The sequence below is a fragment of the Carassius carassius genome, chromosome 20 (assembly GCF_963082965.1).
Source record: "Carassius carassius chromosome 20, fCarCar2.1, whole genome shotgun sequence".
Classification (NCBI taxonomy): Eukaryota; Metazoa; Chordata; class Actinopteri; order Cypriniformes; family Cyprinidae; genus Carassius; species Carassius carassius.
This window is the reverse complement of record NC_081774.1, coordinates 6,519,432-6,541,187: the sequence shown is the minus strand read 5'-3', so window position 1 is coordinate 6,541,187 and position 21,756 is coordinate 6,519,432. Positions and strand designations below refer to the sequence as shown.

Genomic DNA, 21,756 nt, shown 5'->3' with positions numbered 1-21,756 from the left:
AAAATAGTAATGTTTCCAAACTTTTGGTCTGTACTGTATATATAAATATATATAATTTTTATTTATTTATTTATTTTGCCGGGAAAATGGTCTTAATTTTTATTCTTGAAGGTCTTAAAAAGGTCTTAAAAGTCATTAAATTTGTTGATCAAAAATGTGCAGATACCCTGAGTTTGGGGTGACAAGTTGGCCCATATTTTGATTTAAAAATGAGAACTTTGAAAGAAAATAGGGGGAAAAAACCTGCTCCGAAAAGAATATTACATTGAAGAAGGCATTTTATTTATATTGCGCCTTTCCATAGTGTGATTATCTTTATACTTCATCCTCAGTCCATCTGGCTGCCTCTAATTCTTTTCAAGCACTGGAAGCAAGAATGAGGAAATCACTTGCACATTAGAACATTTTTTTTTTTGCAAAATCTCAACAAAAAATAAAATAATATATTTAAATGTTTTTTGTTTATTTTTAATATTAACATTTTAAGGATTTAAAATATTTTTAAAAACCAGTAGGTATAATGCAGTAGTAAGTTGCTTTCTGTTGAGTGCAATACACTCTTACATTTTAATTAATTAATTAATTATCTGGCTTTCCTTTAGGATCTCAGGAGATTGCTCAATATAAGCTGTCAATCAAACAGAAGTATGAGAGTGAGTGGAGCTCACTGTCTGGTGAACGAAAGTCATTGTCTGCCTTGTATAATAAACCAGTGATCATTCAGAAAGATGAAAATGGCAGCTTTAAGAACATCAGTGTGGACAAGTTGTTGATTTCACATGGTACAATGCCTGTCATTCTCCAAGGCGACTCTGGCATTGGCAAATCATTCATAGCACAGAAGATCATGTTGAACTGGGCATTTGAATTGTCTATACCATTTTATGTAGTTTTCTATCTGAGGTGTGAAGAACTGATGTGTTTTTCTGAGGAGATGAATTTAATTGAGCTCTTGAGCTACAGCTGTAGTTTAACATCAGATGAGATCTCACAGATGTTACAGAACCCACCAGAGGAGATTCTTTTCATCATTGATGGATTTGATGAACTTAGACTAACGCAGGACATTTATGAAATGTCAGCACATCCTAATCCACTTCAAAAAGCCCCACCTGAAGTCATTCTGTGTTCCCTGTTGAGGAGATACCTCATCCCTGGGATCAACCTGCTGGTCACCACCAGAACTAAGAACACAGTGAACAAGCTGCTGGAAGAACAACCATGTTTCACTGAAATCATGGGTTTCTCTGAGAAGAAGGTGGAGACGTACTTCCAGACGTTCTTCAGCAAAGAGTATGACTTTGTGAGAGCAAATGAAAGCCTCCTCACTGCCTGCTCCATTCCTGTTATTTGCTGGATTGTTAGTGAGATGTTCAGACTTGGTGCAGATGTATCAAGCAGACTGGAAACCACCACCTCCATCTATGTTGTCTTTGTGTCAACTCTACTAGAGCATCACTGCCAGGGTTTGAGTCTGTCTGTGCCGACCCTGCTGAGGAGTCTGGGTCAGCTGGCAGAGAGAGGCATCCTGGAACAACAAGTGCTGTTTGATGAGAAAAATGTGGATGACATAATTTCAGACCCAGTTGCCAATCCATTCCTGTGCAGGTTCCTCTCTAAGAGAAGAATCCGTCAGGAGACAATGTTCACTTTCATGTATCACAGCTTTCAGGAGTTCTTCACTGCTCTGTACTATGTCCTTCTGGATGCAGAAGAGTCTCAGAGGAAAGTGAGGGAGCTGCTTCACACTGTAGAGAGAGGATGGGCTTTGTCCTTTTGGTCTGATAGAGACTTTTCAATGGCAGATGTAGAAGTAAGACAGTCAAATCTGCTGCAGCCTGTGATTCTGTTCCTCTGTGGTCTCTGTAAAAAAGAATGGATCCCATCGTTCTTTGAAAAGCTCAACGTGGCTGTCTCTGTCAACATAGAAACCCATCTTAAGGAATGGATCAGTACATATTCACAGAGATATCAAAATGAACACATGCTGTTCATTATCCATTCTCTCTACGAGCTTCATGAGAAAAGCTTCATTAGGAAAGTGTTAGAAAATTTGATTTTGATAGATCTCTCTAATACTCCACTGAAAATGACAGACTGTTGGGTGTTGAAGTACTGTTTACAGTGCTGTGAACACATCAGAGACCTGAAACTCCATGTAACATCTGATAATCTGAAGATGCTCCTGCCTGACCTGTCCCGCTGTAAACAGCTGTGGTGAGTGAAATTTAGACTTTAGACAGACACATTACATTATTCATTATCACAATTATTATTTATATTTATGGCAATTACAATATATTCACTTCTATTGGAGCTCTGTGATGTAAAAATTTGACCTGTTTTAAAACTATAGCGAAATCTATAGAGTGCTGTTGTACTGAATAGCAGCACAGCTGTGATTCAACTTCGAGAATAATGTGATATTCAATACTACAGCAGTCATTATCATGTGATATTGATTTGATATGATCTATTAAAATTTTTTTATCAGTTCACTGAACAAGAAGTTCATACTGAGTTGCTTGCATTTCAGTGGAATTATGGCCAGTTAGCATTTTCTCTGCCATTAAAAATAGTTACAAAAGAAGCCAAACTGTCAATCATTTCAAGCTGGTCAGAAACAGAGTGAGTAGGGAGGAGAGGCGGCCATTTCTTCTCCATGCTTACTCTGGGTTCTCATGCTCCACTTCATTTTTCCGCCCCCCTGCTTATGCCAAGGTCACTGGGAGTCCCTTTCTAAACCATATCAGAGTGAGAGAAAATGTTGATTCAAAATAATTCTAAATAAAAAGATGTTCAAAACATCTCCCATACTTTGGTCTGAAACACTGCAAATGCAAACCTGAAATAACTGTGTATAATGACAACCAAATCTGATATACTGTGTTGTTTTACTTTGAAAGGTTGATAATGGATCACATTTCAGAGGATGTTGTTGCTTTGGTCTCAGCTGCTGCTGAAGGAAAGAATCTGAATAAACTCAAGTAATGTATAACTAATTTTAGAATAACATTGTAAATACTTATTGCCGTATTCAGTTATTTAGTCAATTAAATCAATACACTTATTAAATGAAATACCTGCCAGTATAAAGGCGCTTGACAACTATGGAAAACGAAGAGGATACCTCTCAGGAATCTCTGTCAGAGATGGAGACATCACGTATGAAACGCAATCACTTGTAACATTCAATATTACAGTCTCGTCCTAACACCTGATGCATAGTATAAACCCATACTAATGTTTTATCTGTGAATGCTTTAGGTTGTCTCTTTCACAGTTGATGTCATCTGCCACGGAATTAACTGTAACCTCTCCTCGCTCATTTATTTCCACCATCAACTGGATGAAATCACAGAACAAGATGCTGTTGGTAGGGTATGGATATTTGTGAGTAGAAGCTTTCATTCTTTTTTTTCAGATATACTCCCTTAAGAATTGCTTTATCATATGCTCTTGACATTTGCCATCACAAATCAAAGGAGTAGTTTATCCCAAAAATGATGTTCCAAACCCAGAAGACCTTCTTTTATACGCACAACCGGCGCAGCCTCATAGAATGTCAATGAACAGGTTCACGCACACTTTTAGGGCAAAACAAACTGCCATACAGGATTGAGTAAGTGGACTAACCTTACAACATGCAAAAGAGTTGTTGTGTGGTTGGGTACTCGATGAGGTACAAGTAAATGTCCCGGTAAGACACTTCTGGCCACTGGGTGGGGTTCTTACACCAATTTGACACTGGGAGAATGAATGGACATACAGGGGTGTTTTTAAATTGAACTTAAAATTAAAATTAAGTTCGTGGATGTATTTATCACATTCTGTGGCAGGCAGGGTGAACATATAATTACTTGACATGTTTAGTCTTAGGGATTATTTATGCCTGCCATCTGTGTAAGGACGTTGCTTTTTGCCGCTAATTTGTATGGAAGTCTATGGGAAATCTAGTTTATTTTCCCCTAAAAAGGGGCGGTGACGAAATTGACAGTTACGTTTCCGAATGTGTCGATTGTGTGTATCTTTGAAACACAAATGAGTGTTTTGAAGATAAACAGAAGTCTTATAGGTTTGCAGAAAAATGAGGGTGAGTACAGTATTGTTCAAAATAATAGCAGTACAATGTGACTAACCAGAATAATCCAGGATTTAGTATATTTTTTATTGCTACGTGGCAAACAAGTTACCAATAGGTGCAGTAGATTCTCAGAAAGCAAACAAGACCCAGCATTCATGATATGCACGCTCTTAAGGCTGTGCAATTGGGTAATTAGTTGAAAGAGGTGTGTTAAAAAAAATAGCAGTGTCTGCCGTTGACTGTACAAACTCAAAACTATTTTGTTTTTGTTTCTAGGATTTAGCAATCCTGTGAATCACTAAACTAATATTCAGTTGTATGACCACAGTTTTTTAAAAGTGCTTCACATCTGTGTGTCATGGAGTCAACCAACTTGTGGCACCTCTCAGCTGTTATTCCACTCCATGATTCTTTAACAACATTCCACAATTCATTTACATTTCTTGGTTTTGCTTCAGAATCAGCATTTTTGATATCACCCCACATGTTTTCGATTGAATTAAGAGAGGAACTCTACGATTTAACAGAGGGACTTTGCGGGGGATTCTTGGAAACAGATTAGCTTCACACAGACGTCTTCTTCTGTCACAGTACTTACAGGTGACTCCAGACTGTCTTTGATCATCCTGGAGCTGATCATTGGCTGATCCTTTGCCATTCTGGTTATTCTTCTATCCATTTTGATGGTTGTCTTCTGTTTTCTTCTATGTCTCTCTGGTTTTGGTCTCCATTTAAAGGCATTGGAGATCATTTTAGCTGAACAACCTATAATTTTTTTGCACCTTTTTATAGGTTTTCCCCTCTCCAATCAACTTTTTAATCAAAGTACGCTGTTCTTTCTGAACAATGTCTTGAACGACCCATTTTCCTCAGGCTTCCAAATGCATGTTCAACAAGTGCTGGCTTCATAGGTGCCACCTGATTCACACCTGTTTTTTTTTTTTTTTTTTACAAAATTGATGACCTCAGTGATTGAATGCCACACTGCTATTTTTTTTTAACACACCTCTTTCAACTAATTGCCCAATTGCACAAGCCTTTAAGAGCGTGCATATCATAAATGCTGGGTTTTGTTTGCTTTCTGATCTAAAGATCTAATCTACTGCACCTACTGGTAACTTGTTTGCCACGTAGCAATAAAAAATATACCAAAAACCTGGATTATTCTGACTAGTCACATTGTATAGCTATTATTTTAAAACAATATTGTAAATGAGTAAACAATTTCCATTTGAATCGTGATCTGTAAATTTATTAGGTGTTTATTTGCGATAATCAGTTTTTTATTTTATTTTACACTTTATAAAAAAAATTAATAAAAGCAAATAAAGGTTTGTGCCACATTTACAAATTTGTGTGGTTTTTTGTGTTGTTTAGACTAAAAGAAGATGGACTGTTGACATTCCTGCAATCAGTGTCTGATTTGAAGAAAGTCTATCTGCAGGATGAAGTTCTGGTTGGACTATATAGCTCAGAAATCATGTCCCTCATTGAGGCCTGTCCCAGTTTGATTGAACTTCGGTAATAACAACATCTGACCACTTAAGTAACACTTTAATATAAGGTTCCAGGTTATGTAATGCATTAACTAACAATGAGCAATACATCTGTTACAGTTTTAACTAATCTTGGTTTGTTAGTTAATAAATATACAACTGTACATTGTTAGTTCAGGTCCATTAAATAATGTTAGGTACATGATACAATGTTATATACATGATACAACTTATGATTTTAATAATTAATAAACAAACTGTAAATTGTTACCCATTTTCTTATTAGTAGTGAATATTTTACTGAAATATCTGAATAGATGTTTTTCACTTGATTACCATATTGATTATCATAGGTTTTCCCTTTTCCCTGTGCCATTGAACACAGTAAACCAGAAGCTCTTGTAGCTTTAGAATGAACGTATTTAATTATTATTAATTATATCTTTTTCAGGATAAATGTCAGAAATCAATACATGTTGGAATACACCCAGTCCATGAAGACATTATTGGAGAAGATGGGTTGGACTCTGACTTTGTAAGAAGCCTTTTCTTTAAGTTCATTATGGAGATTAGATAAACACAAAGTAATATTTTTGAGGTATGTTCATCATGAGTGTTGAATATTTTTTTCATTAGCTGTGGGAAATTAGCATTGCTTAAGCCAAACATGGAAAGATTCACAGAGGGGAAGCTGAAGATAAAGCAGGAAAAGACTAAGAGTGGAAGTAAGCAAAGAAGTATATAGTTTTAGTATGTGTAAAAATAAAAAAGTTTTTTTTAATAACCCCAGTTATTTCCTTCCCTTGCTCTTTTTGTCTGACAGTAGGAGAGAGTTCAGATTCTGTGTTAAAAGCTGAATCATCAACATACTCTGTGAGTAGCAGCTGTCATGGAGAGGATTTTTAAGTTTTTCTTTCTTTCTTTCTTTTTTTCTTTCTTTTTCTTTCTTTCTTTCTTTCTTTCTTTCTTTCTTTCTTTCTTTCTTTCTTTCTACAAATAGTGGTACAGTATGACAATATTTAATCATCACATTGATAACCCCTATTAAGGTTCCAGTGTATGATAAATGATTGAGATCCCATTATTCAGAATGTTTACAGAAATATAATATATAAACATTTATGCCCATAAATAGGGTAAATTACCATTAAAGCACAATTCCAAAAAGTGCCAATGGGAGTGGAAAGTTCTGTAGCTGTTTTACTACTTGTCTGTAGTACGTCCTGACAGTAATTTTTAACACCAAACAAGGGTTTGCACTGACACAAGCTTTTAGTAAATATTTTATCATCCAAAAGTTCATTTAAAAGATTCTTCTTTTATTTCTTTACTTCAGTTCTCAGATGTAGAAGTGTTCACACCAGTATTGAGCGGTGATGAAGATAAACTCAAGAATACATACAGGTATTGCACACTTTATTTATTCGACATTGTTAGAATGTAAGCAGATTGTTATGATGTAAAAAAAAAAAAAGATGCGTAATTAATACCCTGTCCTTCAGGTATCTGTGTGCACATGCTGGTCGGTTTCAGTGCAGTCTGACCAATCTTGTGTTTGTGATGGAGGGTGAAGGAGAGGTGCTGTATAGAGTTGTTTCATGGGATCCTCGTCTGTTAGATGGTTTGGGTCAGATGCGGCCTGCAGGACCCTTGTACGACATTGACTGTGCTGCAAAATCAGTCTTACGACTGCACCTTCCGCACTGTGTGATATTCTCTGGTAGGTTTACATTTTAAATATGAATGTTTCGCAATGGTTGATTTGAACAACTGATTTATTGAACATTGATTTAGATTTCTTGAAACTGCAGCTATTGAAGATATGTATGTAAATAATTAGCAAGGAGTGTGATGAGAGTTCTTATGTAAAATGTTAGTCAGAGTATAATTAGAAAAACAATATCTTTATTCTACCAGGTAACAAAATTCTTAAATGTATTTTGCAGAGGAAAATAAGGACGGTTTGGCTGTAGCCCATTTCACTGGTGGTAATGTAGAAATAATACAGCCACTCAGAGTGACAGAAACTCATGTGATCATTGACATCAGAGATCTCAGCCGTTTTGGGCTCATCTGGATTAAAACAATATTTGGCTTCCCCATTGATGGCCAGGTTTTGTTCTTTCTTCGACCAGTAACTGTTGAACAGGAACAGAAAATACTTAATGTCCACTTGCTTCCAGGGAATGTTCCAGTAACAGAGGTACTGCTGTCTGAACGTATTGTTCCTTTATTTTTGTATTTTCTATGTGCTTTCTGAGTATTATAAGATAAAAACATGTAACTTTCAAAGCTCCCCTAACACACATTAAGCATATTTGTATATATACACTATTATTGTTTTTGTATAGTGACATGTTGATGTAAATTCACCCCTTTTTTATTTTGTCCCCCCACTCCCACCCCCCTTTCCTCAAGGTCCAGCGTGTGCACCATAATAAATCATATATAGGGACAAGTTCAAAATGTTGTCTTTTTACTGACAGACAATACAGTCTGTGTTGTCAGACAGAGAACTGTGAAGTGCAACCAATGGTAACAAGAAAAAAGCATTTGAATTTTAATATATTTAAAACATTTTCACAAATAAAATATATATTTGCATCAGTATTCACTAACCACTAATCACTTTATAATGTTATCTTCATATTGGTGTTCTCTTTTTCAGAGTGAGATATTTCAGCTTGATAATTTTGGTCCAAACTATCATCCCACATTTGAAGTGTTTCTGCATGTCAACATCAAGGAGGTCAGACTGGGTGTTTTGGACAAAACTGAATATGGGAAGGAAGTGTGGCCCGTACGGCGAATCCTTCTTACAGGTACTCATGAAAGTCTGCTGTAGTAGGAGTAAGAGAACTGAGAGAGTTTGGGAGAGATTTAAGTTTATCTACAGACACTAATCTGTGAGAAACCATTACTTGGCCACAGTATTGGGGAGGCCATTTTTAAAGTGTACCATTTATTCTTCAAAACAGCTACACGATTAAAAAAAATGTAGCCTTAGCTAACTATGCTAAAGCAATTTGCGGGAGCAATGCAATATTCATTTAGATATATAATTATGGTTTTGTTTTGTGTATTTATTAAGCACAAAACAATGAGGATCTCAATTAGAGTGATCGCAGTAAATAAACAAAATACAACTTGCATAACTAGAATAATTGTTATATTGAAAAACTGTTGGTGAAACTTTTTTTTTAACAGGTTTATGAATAGTCCAAACATGTGACATTGTTCATTCGTATGGTGTGTGGTGCTTTGGCCTAAGGCTGGAAAGATAGTGGTTCATTCCCTGCAAGGAATGAGACGTCAAAAGATTTTACTGACTTTGAAATGTTTGTCAGATTTCTCAGTAGTCTCAAATGTCTGTTTTTAATTTTATAATTTTTTATTGTTAATAGCACCAAGTAAAGGTGTAGAACCTCCTGCAAACAGAAGGATCCCAGGTCTGATTCTAATGCTGCACATTTTAATTCTGTTTATTCTTGTAGTGTTTTACACATAGTACTCTCTTCTGAAGACTACCTTAAATCATCTTTTGTTTCAATCAGAAACTGAATTTGTGGACACACATGGAGATAAACTCACTCAGAGAGTTTTATCAGTGATGGCGATTGCTGACAGTTTAAAGACCAAAAAAATCATTCCTCCTGAAATCTATAGGGATATCCATGCTGAAAAAAATCCACAGGAGAAAATGAGACACTTGTTGAACGCTCTTGAGTCTGGAGGAGATGATGCAAAAGTAGAATTCTGCAGACTGCTGAAGGAGAACGAACCTATTCTAGTAAAAGAACTCGGACCTCATTTATAAAATGTGCATAAGCATGGATATGATCTTATAGAGTGTGCATATGGTAAAATCCACACTCAGAATTATAAAAACCATCTTTGACGATGAAAGGTGCTTACCGCTATGTCATGTGCCAAACAGACGTAACATTGTTGCAGAGTTGGAGTACTGCAAGTATTTGGAAATCTAAGGAATTCTTTTCCACTGCTCAAATAAAGGATTTGGATGTTGACTGGTGCTCTTCTATATGTTAATTACATTAATTAAGTGGCATTTACAAGGTAGATTTCTGAAACCATTCAGATGTTCACAATTTTTAGATCACCTGGTTTAATTTCACATCAATGGCTTCACCGTTATTTTACTGTACATGTCTGTAGCAAGAAATCCAGCAAAAACATTGAGCAAATACATCTGACAGGCTGTACAAAATTTGAAATATTCCTTCATTTGTGTCATATCTTTTAATAAGTTGTAATTTTATGTTTTCAAAATGATTGTACTGTATACTCCATGTTTTATTTTTGGTCCCCACTGCATGTGGATAGTGTTGATGTATTTCTTATGTACTGTATGAGTTGTTACTGTATGAGTCACTATGAAAGAAGTTTTTATTTTCTAATACTATGGAAAAATAACCACATACAATTTAAAAAGAACCATAGTAAAAGTGGCTGTGGGGAAAAAGCACAGGAGTCATATTTTCTTTTATATTTTACATTTTAACAGATGATTAAAACAAAGATAAAATAAAGTTAACCATAAACACAATATGAAGTACAGGTCTTTTTTTTAACAGGAGCATGAGGAAATGGATCTCAAGAGTCAGACATGCTCTCACATTCACACAATATAAACACAGTGTTGCACATTCATTCCCTCATCTTTCCTTCTCTGATATGTTTTATTACTCATATTCATTGTCCTCTCATCATACATTAAGGTGCCAAATAAGTAATTTATTAAGAGAATTAACATGGATATTTAATGAAAACCCATTTTGTGCAAATTTTAACCAATGCACTGCAAAAATTCTGCTTTATTGACAAACCTGATTAAGGCTGCTAATTTGTTGAACCAAAATGTATTGATCATTGCATATTTTGAATGTAAATTTCAGCAGATTAAACCTAAATCAATCAAGCCAAATTTAAACAGAGCAGAAACAAAAACAAAACAGAAATGTTTTGAGCTCATAATAAAAGCCCTTCTTTATTTTGCATAAAAATACTTTACTGAAACCCAGGACTTGAATGAATAAATCACTTCCATTTTAGTATTATTTTAAACTTTGCTCTTGTAATCCAATTCCAATTCAACATCCCTTTACAGAATTTAGAAACGTGTACAAATCATAAACAACAAATGTTTTAAACAATTTTCTCCTTTACATTGCTTACACAAAAACCATTCGATCTCTGATCCCATACCACCATCTTAGAAAAATACTATAAATGCGCTTTCAAAAGCAATTCAGTTCAGATACAAATATGGAAAAGCACTCTACTCTACTTTGAAAGTGTTAAGGACAAATACATGGACACTTCAGAGAAAGAGATTGATCACATTCAGCTATTTCCTCCACATCAGCAAACACACACTCTCACACACATAGAAACACAAAGCGTCAAATACTCATGAGGTTTTCTTGGAAGGAGGCAGAGCGTGTGTTCAGAGAAGAGTCCGTAAGCTCACTTTGACACTCTGTGAGTAATATCCCTTTATAAAAAAATCCTAAAATGTTCCATAAACTCCAGCTTTCAGAGTTAAAAGCACTGATGGCGTTTACCCAGATACTCACGTCTCCATCCTATCAGAAGAGTTCAGAAGAGTTCAAACTGGCAGCGGTCAGCTATTTCTACGAGGAGCTCGGGCAGTGTGAGCAGTGGTGATGTGAGCGGGCCGTATGGTCAGTTTCACAAGCGATTGTCAACAACTGCAGTATTCTCCAACTCGCTGACTTGTTCTGCAATATCACATTGTGTATTATACAATCAGTGTAAGCCCACCCACAATACCCATCATTTAAAACGCATCATATTTTATTAGGTTGTTTGATGGGACAGAACTAAACAGGTCCAGTGTAAACTCCAGTGTCACTGGGCTTTACACCCAATAGTTGATGTCTTCTGGTGCCCTCCAGCCTTTAATTGGCCATTCTTTCAGCCAATACGATACACATGGAGAAACCCGTCCAATGGCTGATTTGCAGCCTCTCATTTTGGTGCACAGATTTGAGAGTATTTTTTTTACCACATCAACCCATCATCTTCAAATTTGGCAAGAAGAGGGAAAGATGAGAAGGTTTACATGTTTTCTCTCCACTCATCACTCTTGTGATTTCCTCTTCTGCTGCATTAATTTATTAATTTGGCACTTTTTTCTCTCAATCATATTTTTTTAAAGGTAGAAAATGCAATGTGTGTGTGTGTATGTGTTTGCATATAGTTGTGTTGGAGAGAAAGTTTCAAACTGTAAGAGTTTAAAAATGAATGTGTACTATTTATTTCAATCCACTGAAGTGTTTTTTTGTTGGCAAGTGTGTCTGTTTCACACATGAGTCTGCATTCTCTGCATGTGTCTCTGAGAGTATTCTGTGGGTGGAGTTGAATATGGAAATTGGGCGGAGCTGGGGTATTTTCCTGTGTTAGCGTCTTGACTCGTCCCCACCCCTTGTCCCGTAGGATACATTTCATAGGCTGGTCCTGCCTCCAAAGGCGGGGCGAAGCCTAACCTGTATTGAGGTGTTGTTGAATAAGCATAGCTGTCAAAAGCCAGCGGATTGGTTGATTCCAGCAGGCCACGTTCTCCGGAATAGTCTGTGGTCTTAGACACAGGTTTGGGCGGGGCTTGGATTTGCGATGCCCTGGCAATGGTGTTAAAATGGGTGTATGTGTTGTGCGCCATTCGGGAAGCCGGCCTGGGCTCGTAACGGCCTGTGGGTGCTGGGTGAATGTTGGCCACTGGGCTGCTGGCTGTCGCCGAAACTGAAGCGGGATTCAGTGGCCGAAATTCCTGGTACAGCAGGGAGCGGGTAGAGGTGCGGACCTCGTCATGTGTTGTAGCTCGAACGTTGTAGTAGCCGTTGGTGGGGTCCTAAAATGATACAAATATAATATTTCACTGATATAATATATAGTATTTCACAATTAACATTGCTCAGGTAAATTTCATGGGTTAAACTCAGCCTTTGCAATCTGCTTTGTGTGAGTCATCACACAAGTTGGTCATGTTTTGCTGAACATTCACAATTTCACTGTGACCACACATTTAGTCCTGTTTCATAGGCACTGTAAAGGAGTGTGTAAACATCTGTGTGTTTGCACACACTATCGTTAAAAAGTGTGGGGTTGTGGTAAGATTTGAAAGATTTTGATAAAGAAAAGGTTTTCTCTTTTAGTGACCATTTATTTAATCAAAAAATTTATTTAATCAAAAAATAAACAATCATTAATATCAATAATAATCAACAATCATTATGTTGATTACGGTTATGTTGAAAACTGTAGTGCTTCTCAATATATTTGTGGACAGTGTATTACATTTTGTTCAGTTTTTGATGAAAGTATAGCCTTACTGACACAAAACATCTGGGAAAAACTATTCAAAAATGTATATTTTAGAAAAATAATCCTATAAAAATGTTGGACCATAGCTATAATACTTCTTCTGTCTGTGTCAAACATTAAAGGTAAAGCGTGTAATTTCGGCACCACCAGCATCAGCAACAGGACTGGAAAAATAAGGACAACTTTCAAGAACACTCCTCCTGTTTTCTATTGGTCAGGCAAATAGATAGCCCCGCCCCAAACTCACAGCATTGGTTGAGCCAATGTTACTGCGTGAGGCTGGTTGGGGTCTCAAACAGTGAAATGTTTTGATGGTGCCACAGTATGTTTTTACACTTTCAGAGGCAATCAACCTTGCTATTATACTTAAACTAACAGTATAAAGTAAAATTAAATTCCAAAACAATTGTACACTTCTCCTTTAAGTATAGCATTGATGTTTATATGCACCAGTGCTGTTTCTTACCTTGGGCTCATACTCCTCCACCTTGGGCTCCACCGTGTCGCTCTGGAGGTCCTGCTTCAGGTCCATGTCATCCTTGAAGGGCTGGGTGGAGGGAGAGAGGGAGACAGAGGGAAGAAACTAAACCATCAAACGACAAAACACACACACAGAGAGAGGGAGGAAGAGAGAAGGAGAGAGAGGGAGGAAAACAGGATATCAGCTTTATCAGAATTAGTGAAGAATAGATGTTCTATAGTTTGTGGTGGAAAGAAAGTCTTTCACCATTAGAAACTTTTTATTTTCAGATTTATCTTTTATCCATTCAACAATATCTTTCTTTAATTCTTTCACTGTTACGGATCAAATTAAGCAGAAATGGCCCATTTTTGAAAAGCACTAAAACTTGTATGTTTACATGCACTTTAATAGTTTGATTTCAGTCAGACTAAAAGTTCATATAAATGCTTTAGTTTAACTAAAAATTTACCAATCCAGCTTTTGCTGCCAAAACTGGACTAGATAATGTAATTGTAGAGATTTTATAGAGCAGTTAAACCATATTCAGAAAACACCAGATGCTTCCAGCAACAAGTAATTTTTCTGTTTACACTAAAAGCAAAAATGCAGCACGACGGAATATAATCAGAACTATCACAATATGTTCGATATTTCATACTACTACACTACCATTCAAAAGTTCAGGATCAGTGACATTTTCTTTTAAAATAAATGAAAATTAATAAATTAAAATAAATAAAGAAACCTTTATTCAGCAAGGAGCCATTCAATTTATCACATGAATAAAAGCTTTCTATTAAAAAAAAAGCCGGTTCTTCTGAAGTTTCTATTAATCAAATAATCCTCAAATATATGGTTATCACAAAATATTGCACAGCTCAACTGCTTTCTACATTGATAATAATAAAAAATAATTTGTAGCACCAAATCATCAAATCAGAATGTTTTCATGGGGATCTTGTGACACTAAAGACAGAAATAATGATCTATTACAAGAATTACATTTTAAAATATATCTCAAAATCATATAATATAATATTACTATTTTGCTGTACGTTTGGTCAAATATTAAAAGTTTTTGTGAGCATAAGAGACTTTCAAAAACATTTCAAAAACCTTCCAGACCCCAAATATTTGAACTGCAGTGCTTCATGGAGAAACCAAGTGCCAACAGAATTTCTCGTCACACTTCTCTGTAGTTAGTTAGGTCAAAACGTGAACGAACCAAATTTTAACATGACAGACTTGTGTGCAAAATGCCCCTAGTATCGTACATTTTTTAAAGATGTCTTAATTTCTTTATTTTTAATTATGACAAACTATAATGTCTGACCATATAATTATGAATGTTATATCTGTCAGCCTGACAGTCTAATTATGCTATAGATACTCACAGAATACATAGCCTTTACCATTCGTGTAGCTGTGGAGGCGCTGGCAGCCTCTTCCTCAAGACTGTGAGTTTCCTTGTTGACCGTTTCCACCTTAATGTCTGGCTTCAGCGTGACTCCACGACGACCTGCAAGCATAATAGATCACTGACTCAAAGCCTCACATCATTTTAATAGATGAAATGATTTAATGGTTCAAATAAATCACAGCAGTTTATAGGCTTTGGGCTGAAAGCAAGATTATGATTTCACTAATTTTATTGTTAAAAGACTGAACCTGTGTGTTAGCAGCCTATTCCATAAAAAGGTAGGGCACATAAATCTTTAGCACGTGTCTCATTAAAATGGATATTTTGCATTGCCTTTAGTCGACATCAAAGATATAAAAAATTAAATAAAAAATGAAATAAAGCATAAAACATACTGAGAATTTTCTTCTGTTTCTGTAAAGTTTGCAATTTTCAGCAAAGTTTATTCTAATTTCAGTTTTTTTGGTTTTGTTTAAAATGTTTAAAACTAGCATAAATTATAGGAAGCATATTTATTTAACTAAATATAAATGCATATAAATACTGTATATTACAATTAAAATATCCATTATTTTCATTTCAAACAACTGGTGAGGGAAGAGTATTAGCAAAGATGTTTATAGTAGCTCTAAAAATATAATTATTATTGACATAAATTAGCAACATATATTGTGGTAAAATATGATTAAATTTCTGTCCTGTAGACACACGGGGGTGCCCAACCATAATCAAGCATTTACACTTTTTTCACCATTTGTCTTTCAGAGCATTGCCTTTTACAGTTTTTCTCGATTGGTTTGGCTCATTTCTTGAAACCGAGATGACATTCTCAAAATAACATGGACAAATCTCCAAACCACCTTGCAATTGTTCACAACAGAATGTCATTTTTCACTGGTTTTATCAAACTGCAAATGCTTTAGTACATGTCTCAAGTGACTCTGTGCTTTTTTTCAAATGATTATGTACAAGTAGCTACAGTTAGCACAATGAGCCCACATTTAGCACATTTTCCAAATAAATAGATCTTGCTGATCTAAACTGATTAGTTGATTTTTCAGTGAAATGGTTACTCTCTCCAAAACATATCAGCATGGTTTCATTGTGTAAGTCATCATATGCACAATTGTCTGTTCAACTGTCAAAATTAGTCAAAGATATAATACCATGAAAGAATTTCTTGGAACATTTGATAAATTTATGACAGTACTTGACAATCAATCAGCTTGGAGGTGGAGGGTGTATGAGCATCAGGCTCAAGACCAGAGGGCCCTGCTGCATGCAATGGATGCTGCATGTGAGGACATCACAGGGGATCAATGTAGGGGATGGTTGAGACATTCACGCCGTTTCTTCCCTCGCTGCATCGCAAGAGAAAATATCCGTTGCGATGTGGATGAGAATTTGTGGCCTAACAGAGAGCAGCGCGTCGATGGCCAGGAGGATGAGGATGGTGGCCAGGAAAGAGAGGGTGACAATGGCGACCACTGAAAATATTACTGTACTATAGTTCTGAAACTTTATTTACAGTATGGTAGGCTAGAGTTTTTTTTGTTTTTTGTTTGTGTTTATAACTGTTCACATTTACAGAATCCTGTATATGTTTTCTTTTCACAGTATGTTCTCTAATGTTAACATTTCTTTGTACGAATAAAAATGTTTACAGTTTCCTTGAGTAGTTTTATTCATAGTGGTATTCTGTTGCTAGACCTGTGCCTCAGTGACAAAACGTCTAAGCATTTTGACTTGCAGTGCTTAAACAATGCCAAAGGTATAATGCATTTTGGGGGCATTGACTATTTATATGAGAAGGATATTTAGTTTTGACACATGGATAAACTGTTTTGGGAGAGATATGAGCTTTTGCAGGGGATCCATGGTGTTGTGCTAAACCATCCAGGTTATTTTGACAAAAGCACTAAATGAATGCACATGTGCCAAGGCAATTGAGAAGGATCTGTGCTATTTTGACTGTACTGACCTTTTATATGGGAAAGGAATCTGCTTTTGAAGCATGGAAGAAGAGTTTGGGGAAAGATATTTGATTTTGCTAGTGAGCTATAATGTTGAGCAGAACTGTAAGACTGTTTGGCCAAATGACCTTATGGTTTTGAGAATGTCATCTCGGTTTCAAGAAATGAGCCAAACCAATCGAGAAAAACTGTAATACACATGTATATTTATATTCTTAGAGTCTGAATTCCAGTGATAATTTGGACAAATGCATCACAAGCAAATGAACATGAAACAGATGCACACACACAGAGCCACACTCATATACAGTCTACTCACTGCCTTTGCGCTGTCGATACAGATAGAATATCAGAGCAAACAGGAGGAGCAGAAGCAAAATAGAAGATCCAACAGATCCACCTGCTATCACACCTACAGGCACTATATCTGAGAGAGAGAGAGAGAGAGAGAGAGAGACAGCAATTAACATACACACACTATACAGATGTTTATATTATGCTACGTCTAAGTCAAAGAAATTACCTAGTACACACACTATGTGAGAGAGAGAGAGAGACCAATGAACACTATATCTGAGAGAGAAAGACACTTATACATTTTAAATGAGAGAAAGACATAATATCTAGAGATGCAAAATTTGAGAGAGAGGTATTATATGATGGACATGATATGAGAGAGAGAGATCTAGGTTTTATATCTATAGCTGTTATATATCTGAAAAAATGACACCTAGAGGTAATATATCTGACAGAGAGGCCAGTAATTAATATCTACAGACATAAAGGACACTTATATTTATTATATCTACAGCCATTGTATATCTGAGAGAAAGACACCTACAGTACACACTACACTATACCTAAACATTACACTATATCTGTGAGAGAGACAAAGAGGTATTATACCTACAGATGCTATATCTGAGAACGAGAAAGAGTGAGAGAGATAGAGGTGTTACATATCTGATATAGACCTATGAAAGTATGACTGCTCTATATCTGAGAGAGAACGAGAGGAGTTATACCTACAGACACTATACTTAAGAAAGAGGCAGTGGGAGACACTAAGACTATTCTACCAGAGTGTTTTGTCCTGACCTGTCTCCTCCAGCGTGATGATCATGGTTCCTGGTCCAAAGGCGTTCCATGCCGTGCAGTTGTAGGTGGACTGGAAGTCAGACTCCATGACATTATTGATGGTGAGGGTGGACAGAACAGCGCCCCCTTGTGACGCAGGACGGCTCTGCTCCACTGTGTACCTCTCCAACAGTGTTCCTCTCTCTTTTTCCCACACGTTCTCCTTCCAGGCCCAAACCTGCAGAAAAAACATGTATGCATTCACATCCACATTAGTAAATACACACACAGGCTGGGGTTCACAGGCGTTGCAGCCCTTTCAGGATTTTGCTCTGAACTGTGGGAGAGCAGATAGTTCATACAAAATGAATAAAACTCCATCAAATATTCACAGCGCTAATGTCCCACTCAAACTGACAACAGAGTGACAGTGAGAGCGGGAAGGACGAGAGGATGAGGAACAAAAAGCATATGGCCCACTCTTCTTTCCTCTCCTCCACTTTCTTTCTCAATTATTCCATTATTCATTATCTCATAAGTACTGTCTTCACATTAAGGCCAGTCCTGTTGTGTCATGTCTCATTATCCAGAGATCCATCAGACAGAGAAAGAGAGCAACAGAGGAGTGTGAGTCTCTATTACTAAACTCATGCATAATAGTACTATTATGGGCAAATCTAATTTTTATACCATTTAATAACTTGCTTAGATATTACTCCAATAGCTCATTCTATTTCGTTAAAACTTTTTTATTTATTTTTAATTTTTCAGTTAAATTTTTAACTACTACTTTTCCCCTATATTTTCACTATTCTTGGTTTACTTTTTGAACTGTTATATTTATTGATAATTTAGAAACTAGTATGGTACTTGTTAATATTAAAAATTTTAATATTGCTATTTTTACTTAACTTTTTCTGTTATTTTATTGGACTGTTGTTTATATATATATATATATAAAAATTAATTTGATATATTATATATTTTTTAAGTTTTCTTTTATAATTAATTTATTTGAAACCATTCCCATTCTTAATACTATAGTTGTTCCTTCTATTTTCACTTTACGTTTTTGCCATTCTTTTATCATTACAAAATTTTAATTAACAAAATATATTGTTAATATTACTAATATTATATAAGTTAAATACTATTTGTTTTATATTAATAATTTTATTCTGTTTTATTTTAAAGAGCTGTTGTTTTATTTTGTTTTATTATAACCATTCCTTTTTTCTTTGTTAATATTACAAATTGTTTAAATGTGAGAAAGGAAAAAGAGTGACTAGAAAGGTGGTTGAAGGAGAACTATAAAGAGGAGGACGTTGACTAGAGGACAAGTGGAAGGAAGAAGGAGAGAGAGAGTGAAGGAAGGAAGGAGGAAAAGAGGCAGAGCGTTGAGTAAAGTGCTGAGATTGTTAAAAGCTCACTCATTTGTCTGTCATGTCGTGTCGTCTGCTGGTGATAATCGACACTGAAAGGTACAGGACTTTGTTCTGCGCCATCACTCTTTTTCTCCCCCTCCCCGCCAGTCCTCCTCATCTTTCATGTCTCATTTGATATTTTCTTGACCTCTATTTTTCATGCTTCTTTTGTCTCTCTCTCTCTCTCTCTCTCTCTCTCTCTCTCTCTCTCTCTCTCTCAGTGTTCAATCAAGCATAGTGTAAATATGATAAAGGAAGGACGGAAAACAAGTACAGTAAGAGACATTAACAGAATACGTAAAGCTGAATAAAGCTGCTTTATGTCATTTCAGCACTATTAGTTATATTGTCAAGGCATCACCAGAACATCCTACTTGTAAAAAAGGAAGATCATCCCCACCTCAAAAGCACAAACATTAAAGCTCTAAAAAAATGACATTTCTTTACTTAGAAATCTTGATTAACTATTCCACATTTATTTAGTATCTGCACAATGCATGAAATGCATGTTTGCTGTAAATCACAGCATGCCACATGTCCAGAATAGCCTGTTATAGAAGCTGTATTATTATTTATGTACTGTACAGAGTGGGAATTCAACTCACGATTTTGTCCGGCGGAGGGGTGCTGGCTATGTAGCACTTGATCTCCCCCTTCTCTCCTCTCACGGCATACTGGACCGGCTCGCTCGAGATGATTGGAGGACCTGGACACCCAATCACATCATGAGAGAGTCATATCACACTTTTCAAATCTAGACAGATTTTTGTGTAGTTATATACTGTATGTGTTACTGACCATTGACTGTAAGAGTGACTTCTGTTTCTCCAACACCAATTCTGGGAACGATGGCCTTACACACGTACTGTCCTGCATCTGCCTGACTCACAGACTTCAGGAATAACTGATTACTATTACTGAGGACCTGATCAACAAAAAGAGTTGAAGAAAGAAAGATGGACAGCATTAAAAATAGTCAATAGAGTGTTTTTGTTGAATGTGTACATTTTTTGTGTGTGTTAGAGGTAAGTGCACTTTGTAAGGTGTAGGAAACATTATCTAGTGTGCACTGACCATACTGGAGCCCTTCTTGGTCCATGTGAGGGTGAGCGGAGGATTTCCTGACCATTTACAGTTGAGTGTGACATCAGAGTCAACATCTACTGTTACAGGCCTCGGCTCCACCACCAAAATTGGACCAACTACATGAGAGAGAGAGAAAAAGAAGGTTATAACAATTTACTAAAACAATTAAGATGAAGATTTAAAAACCACTTAAAGTAATTAAAATCAAATTTAAACTGAAAAACAAAAACACAAAAAATTAGTCAGATTTCCCTAAATGAAATTATGCAAACTGGCATCAGAAAAAAGAAAATTAAACTGCATTTTAATAAAAACATTTCCTAGTCTGTGGCTGTGTTTTGTAGATATGGATATTCCAAATCAGAACAGAACTGGCTTTAGGTTTTGAAATGTGATAATGAAATAAACACATAATTTGCACTAGCTGAACTGCTTAGCAATGGCAAACTCATACAGTATAACATAAACCTACAGTATGAGTAGACCTGTGTGGTAGATCATAGACGGATGGACTGAGATACTCACAGTGAACATCCACCAAAATACTGACGTTAGTGCTGCCCACCGCATTAAAGACCAGACAGGACACAGGCTCAGTGAAGAACGAGTGATCTGCTGTCGTCTCAAACACACTTTCTCTCGCTCCGTCCAGAATCACACCCCCCTTAGCCCACCTACAACACATTCGGTTTATTATAGTTTACTAATGCAGAAAAAATAAAAAAATTAATTAAATAAAATATAAAAACTTGAACTTATTGTATTTCAGCTATTAGCCAAGACAACATTTCTCCTTTCCTTGAGGTACTAAAATAATTAAAACCAAAACTTGAATACAAATTAATAAAAGCTATACTATACATATTTAAAAACAAATAAATATATACAAATCTGCGGGGCAGCCAGGTTTGAATTTTCTCTGTATGCTGTATGTAAAATGAGTGTTAGCATGTACAGCCACACTACACACTAACCTGTAGCCCATAATGGGAGGGTTGGCAGTGGCCTGGCAGGTAAATTTAACTCGCTCTCCTTCTAGAACCGAGCGAGGCTCTATAGACAGGATGACTGTAGGAGGATCTGGAGAGAGATTGAGAGCTCATCAGGGCACTTCTTTTGGATATACAGTATGCTAGCACAGCAAAGTAGGTGTACAAACACTTACGGTGGACATTGAGAGTAACGTTGGCCCTCTTTCCCAGTGGGGCGGCCAGGTTTGAAGCTACACAGGTGAAATTTCGTCCTGTGTCTGTGTCCACTGGCTGGATCTCCAGAAAACTTTTTGTGGTCACCCTCTTCCTGTCTGCTAACACCTCCTGACAGATAGATAGATAGAAATAATGTATACCACCTGTTCTCATACATGTG

The 21,756-nt window shown here is 36.3% G+C and overlaps 2 protein-coding genes across 5 annotated transcripts in view; one reads left to right on the top strand and one right to left on the bottom strand.

Moving 5' to 3' along the window:
* Positions 1–586: 586 nt before the first annotated feature.
* Positions 587–9,801, top strand: LOC132096972 (NACHT, LRR and PYD domains-containing protein 1 homolog; the record flags this gene model as incomplete). The annotated part of the gene is made up of 15 exons (XM_059502652.1): positions 587–2,217; positions 2,907–2,987; positions 3,091–3,165; positions 3,268–3,393; positions 5,462–5,605; positions 6,032–6,115; positions 6,217–6,305; positions 6,404–6,453; positions 6,917–6,984; positions 7,083–7,300; positions 7,527–7,783; positions 7,999–8,115; positions 8,249–8,402; positions 8,985–9,029; positions 9,135–9,801. Coding segments are annotated over 15 exons (3,402 nt in total), but the record flags the coding sequence as incomplete, so codon positions are not given.
* Positions 9,802–10,554: 753 nt separating this feature from the next.
* Positions 10,555–21,756, bottom strand: part of LOC132096139 (kin of IRRE-like protein 1) — a 42,477-nt gene continuing 31,275 nt past the window's right edge. The window contains exons 5-15 of one of the 4 annotated variants that reach the window (XM_059501342.1): positions 21,554–21,704; positions 21,363–21,468; positions 20,914–21,062; positions 20,377–20,504; positions 20,101–20,227; positions 19,908–20,008; positions 17,900–18,116; positions 17,121–17,228; positions 14,803–14,927; positions 13,412–13,492; positions 10,555–12,472 (exon numbers count right to left, since the gene is read on the bottom strand). In XM_059501342.1, the coding sequence (XP_059357325.1) occupies positions 11,927–12,472; positions 13,412–13,492; positions 14,803–14,927; positions 17,121–17,228; positions 17,900–18,116; positions 19,908–20,008; positions 20,101–20,227; positions 20,377–20,504; positions 20,914–21,062; positions 21,363–21,468; positions 21,554–21,704 (1,839 nt within the window). In that variant the 3' untranslated portion in view covers positions 10,555–11,926. Of the gene's footprint in view, positions 12,473–13,411; positions 13,529–14,802; positions 14,928–17,120; positions 17,229–17,899; positions 18,117–19,907; positions 20,009–20,100; positions 20,228–20,376; positions 20,505–20,913; positions 21,063–21,362; positions 21,469–21,553; positions 21,705–21,756 lie in introns of all 4 variants that reach the window. The other 3 variants (XM_059501341.1, XM_059501343.1, XM_059501340.1) reach the window with 3 other exon arrangements.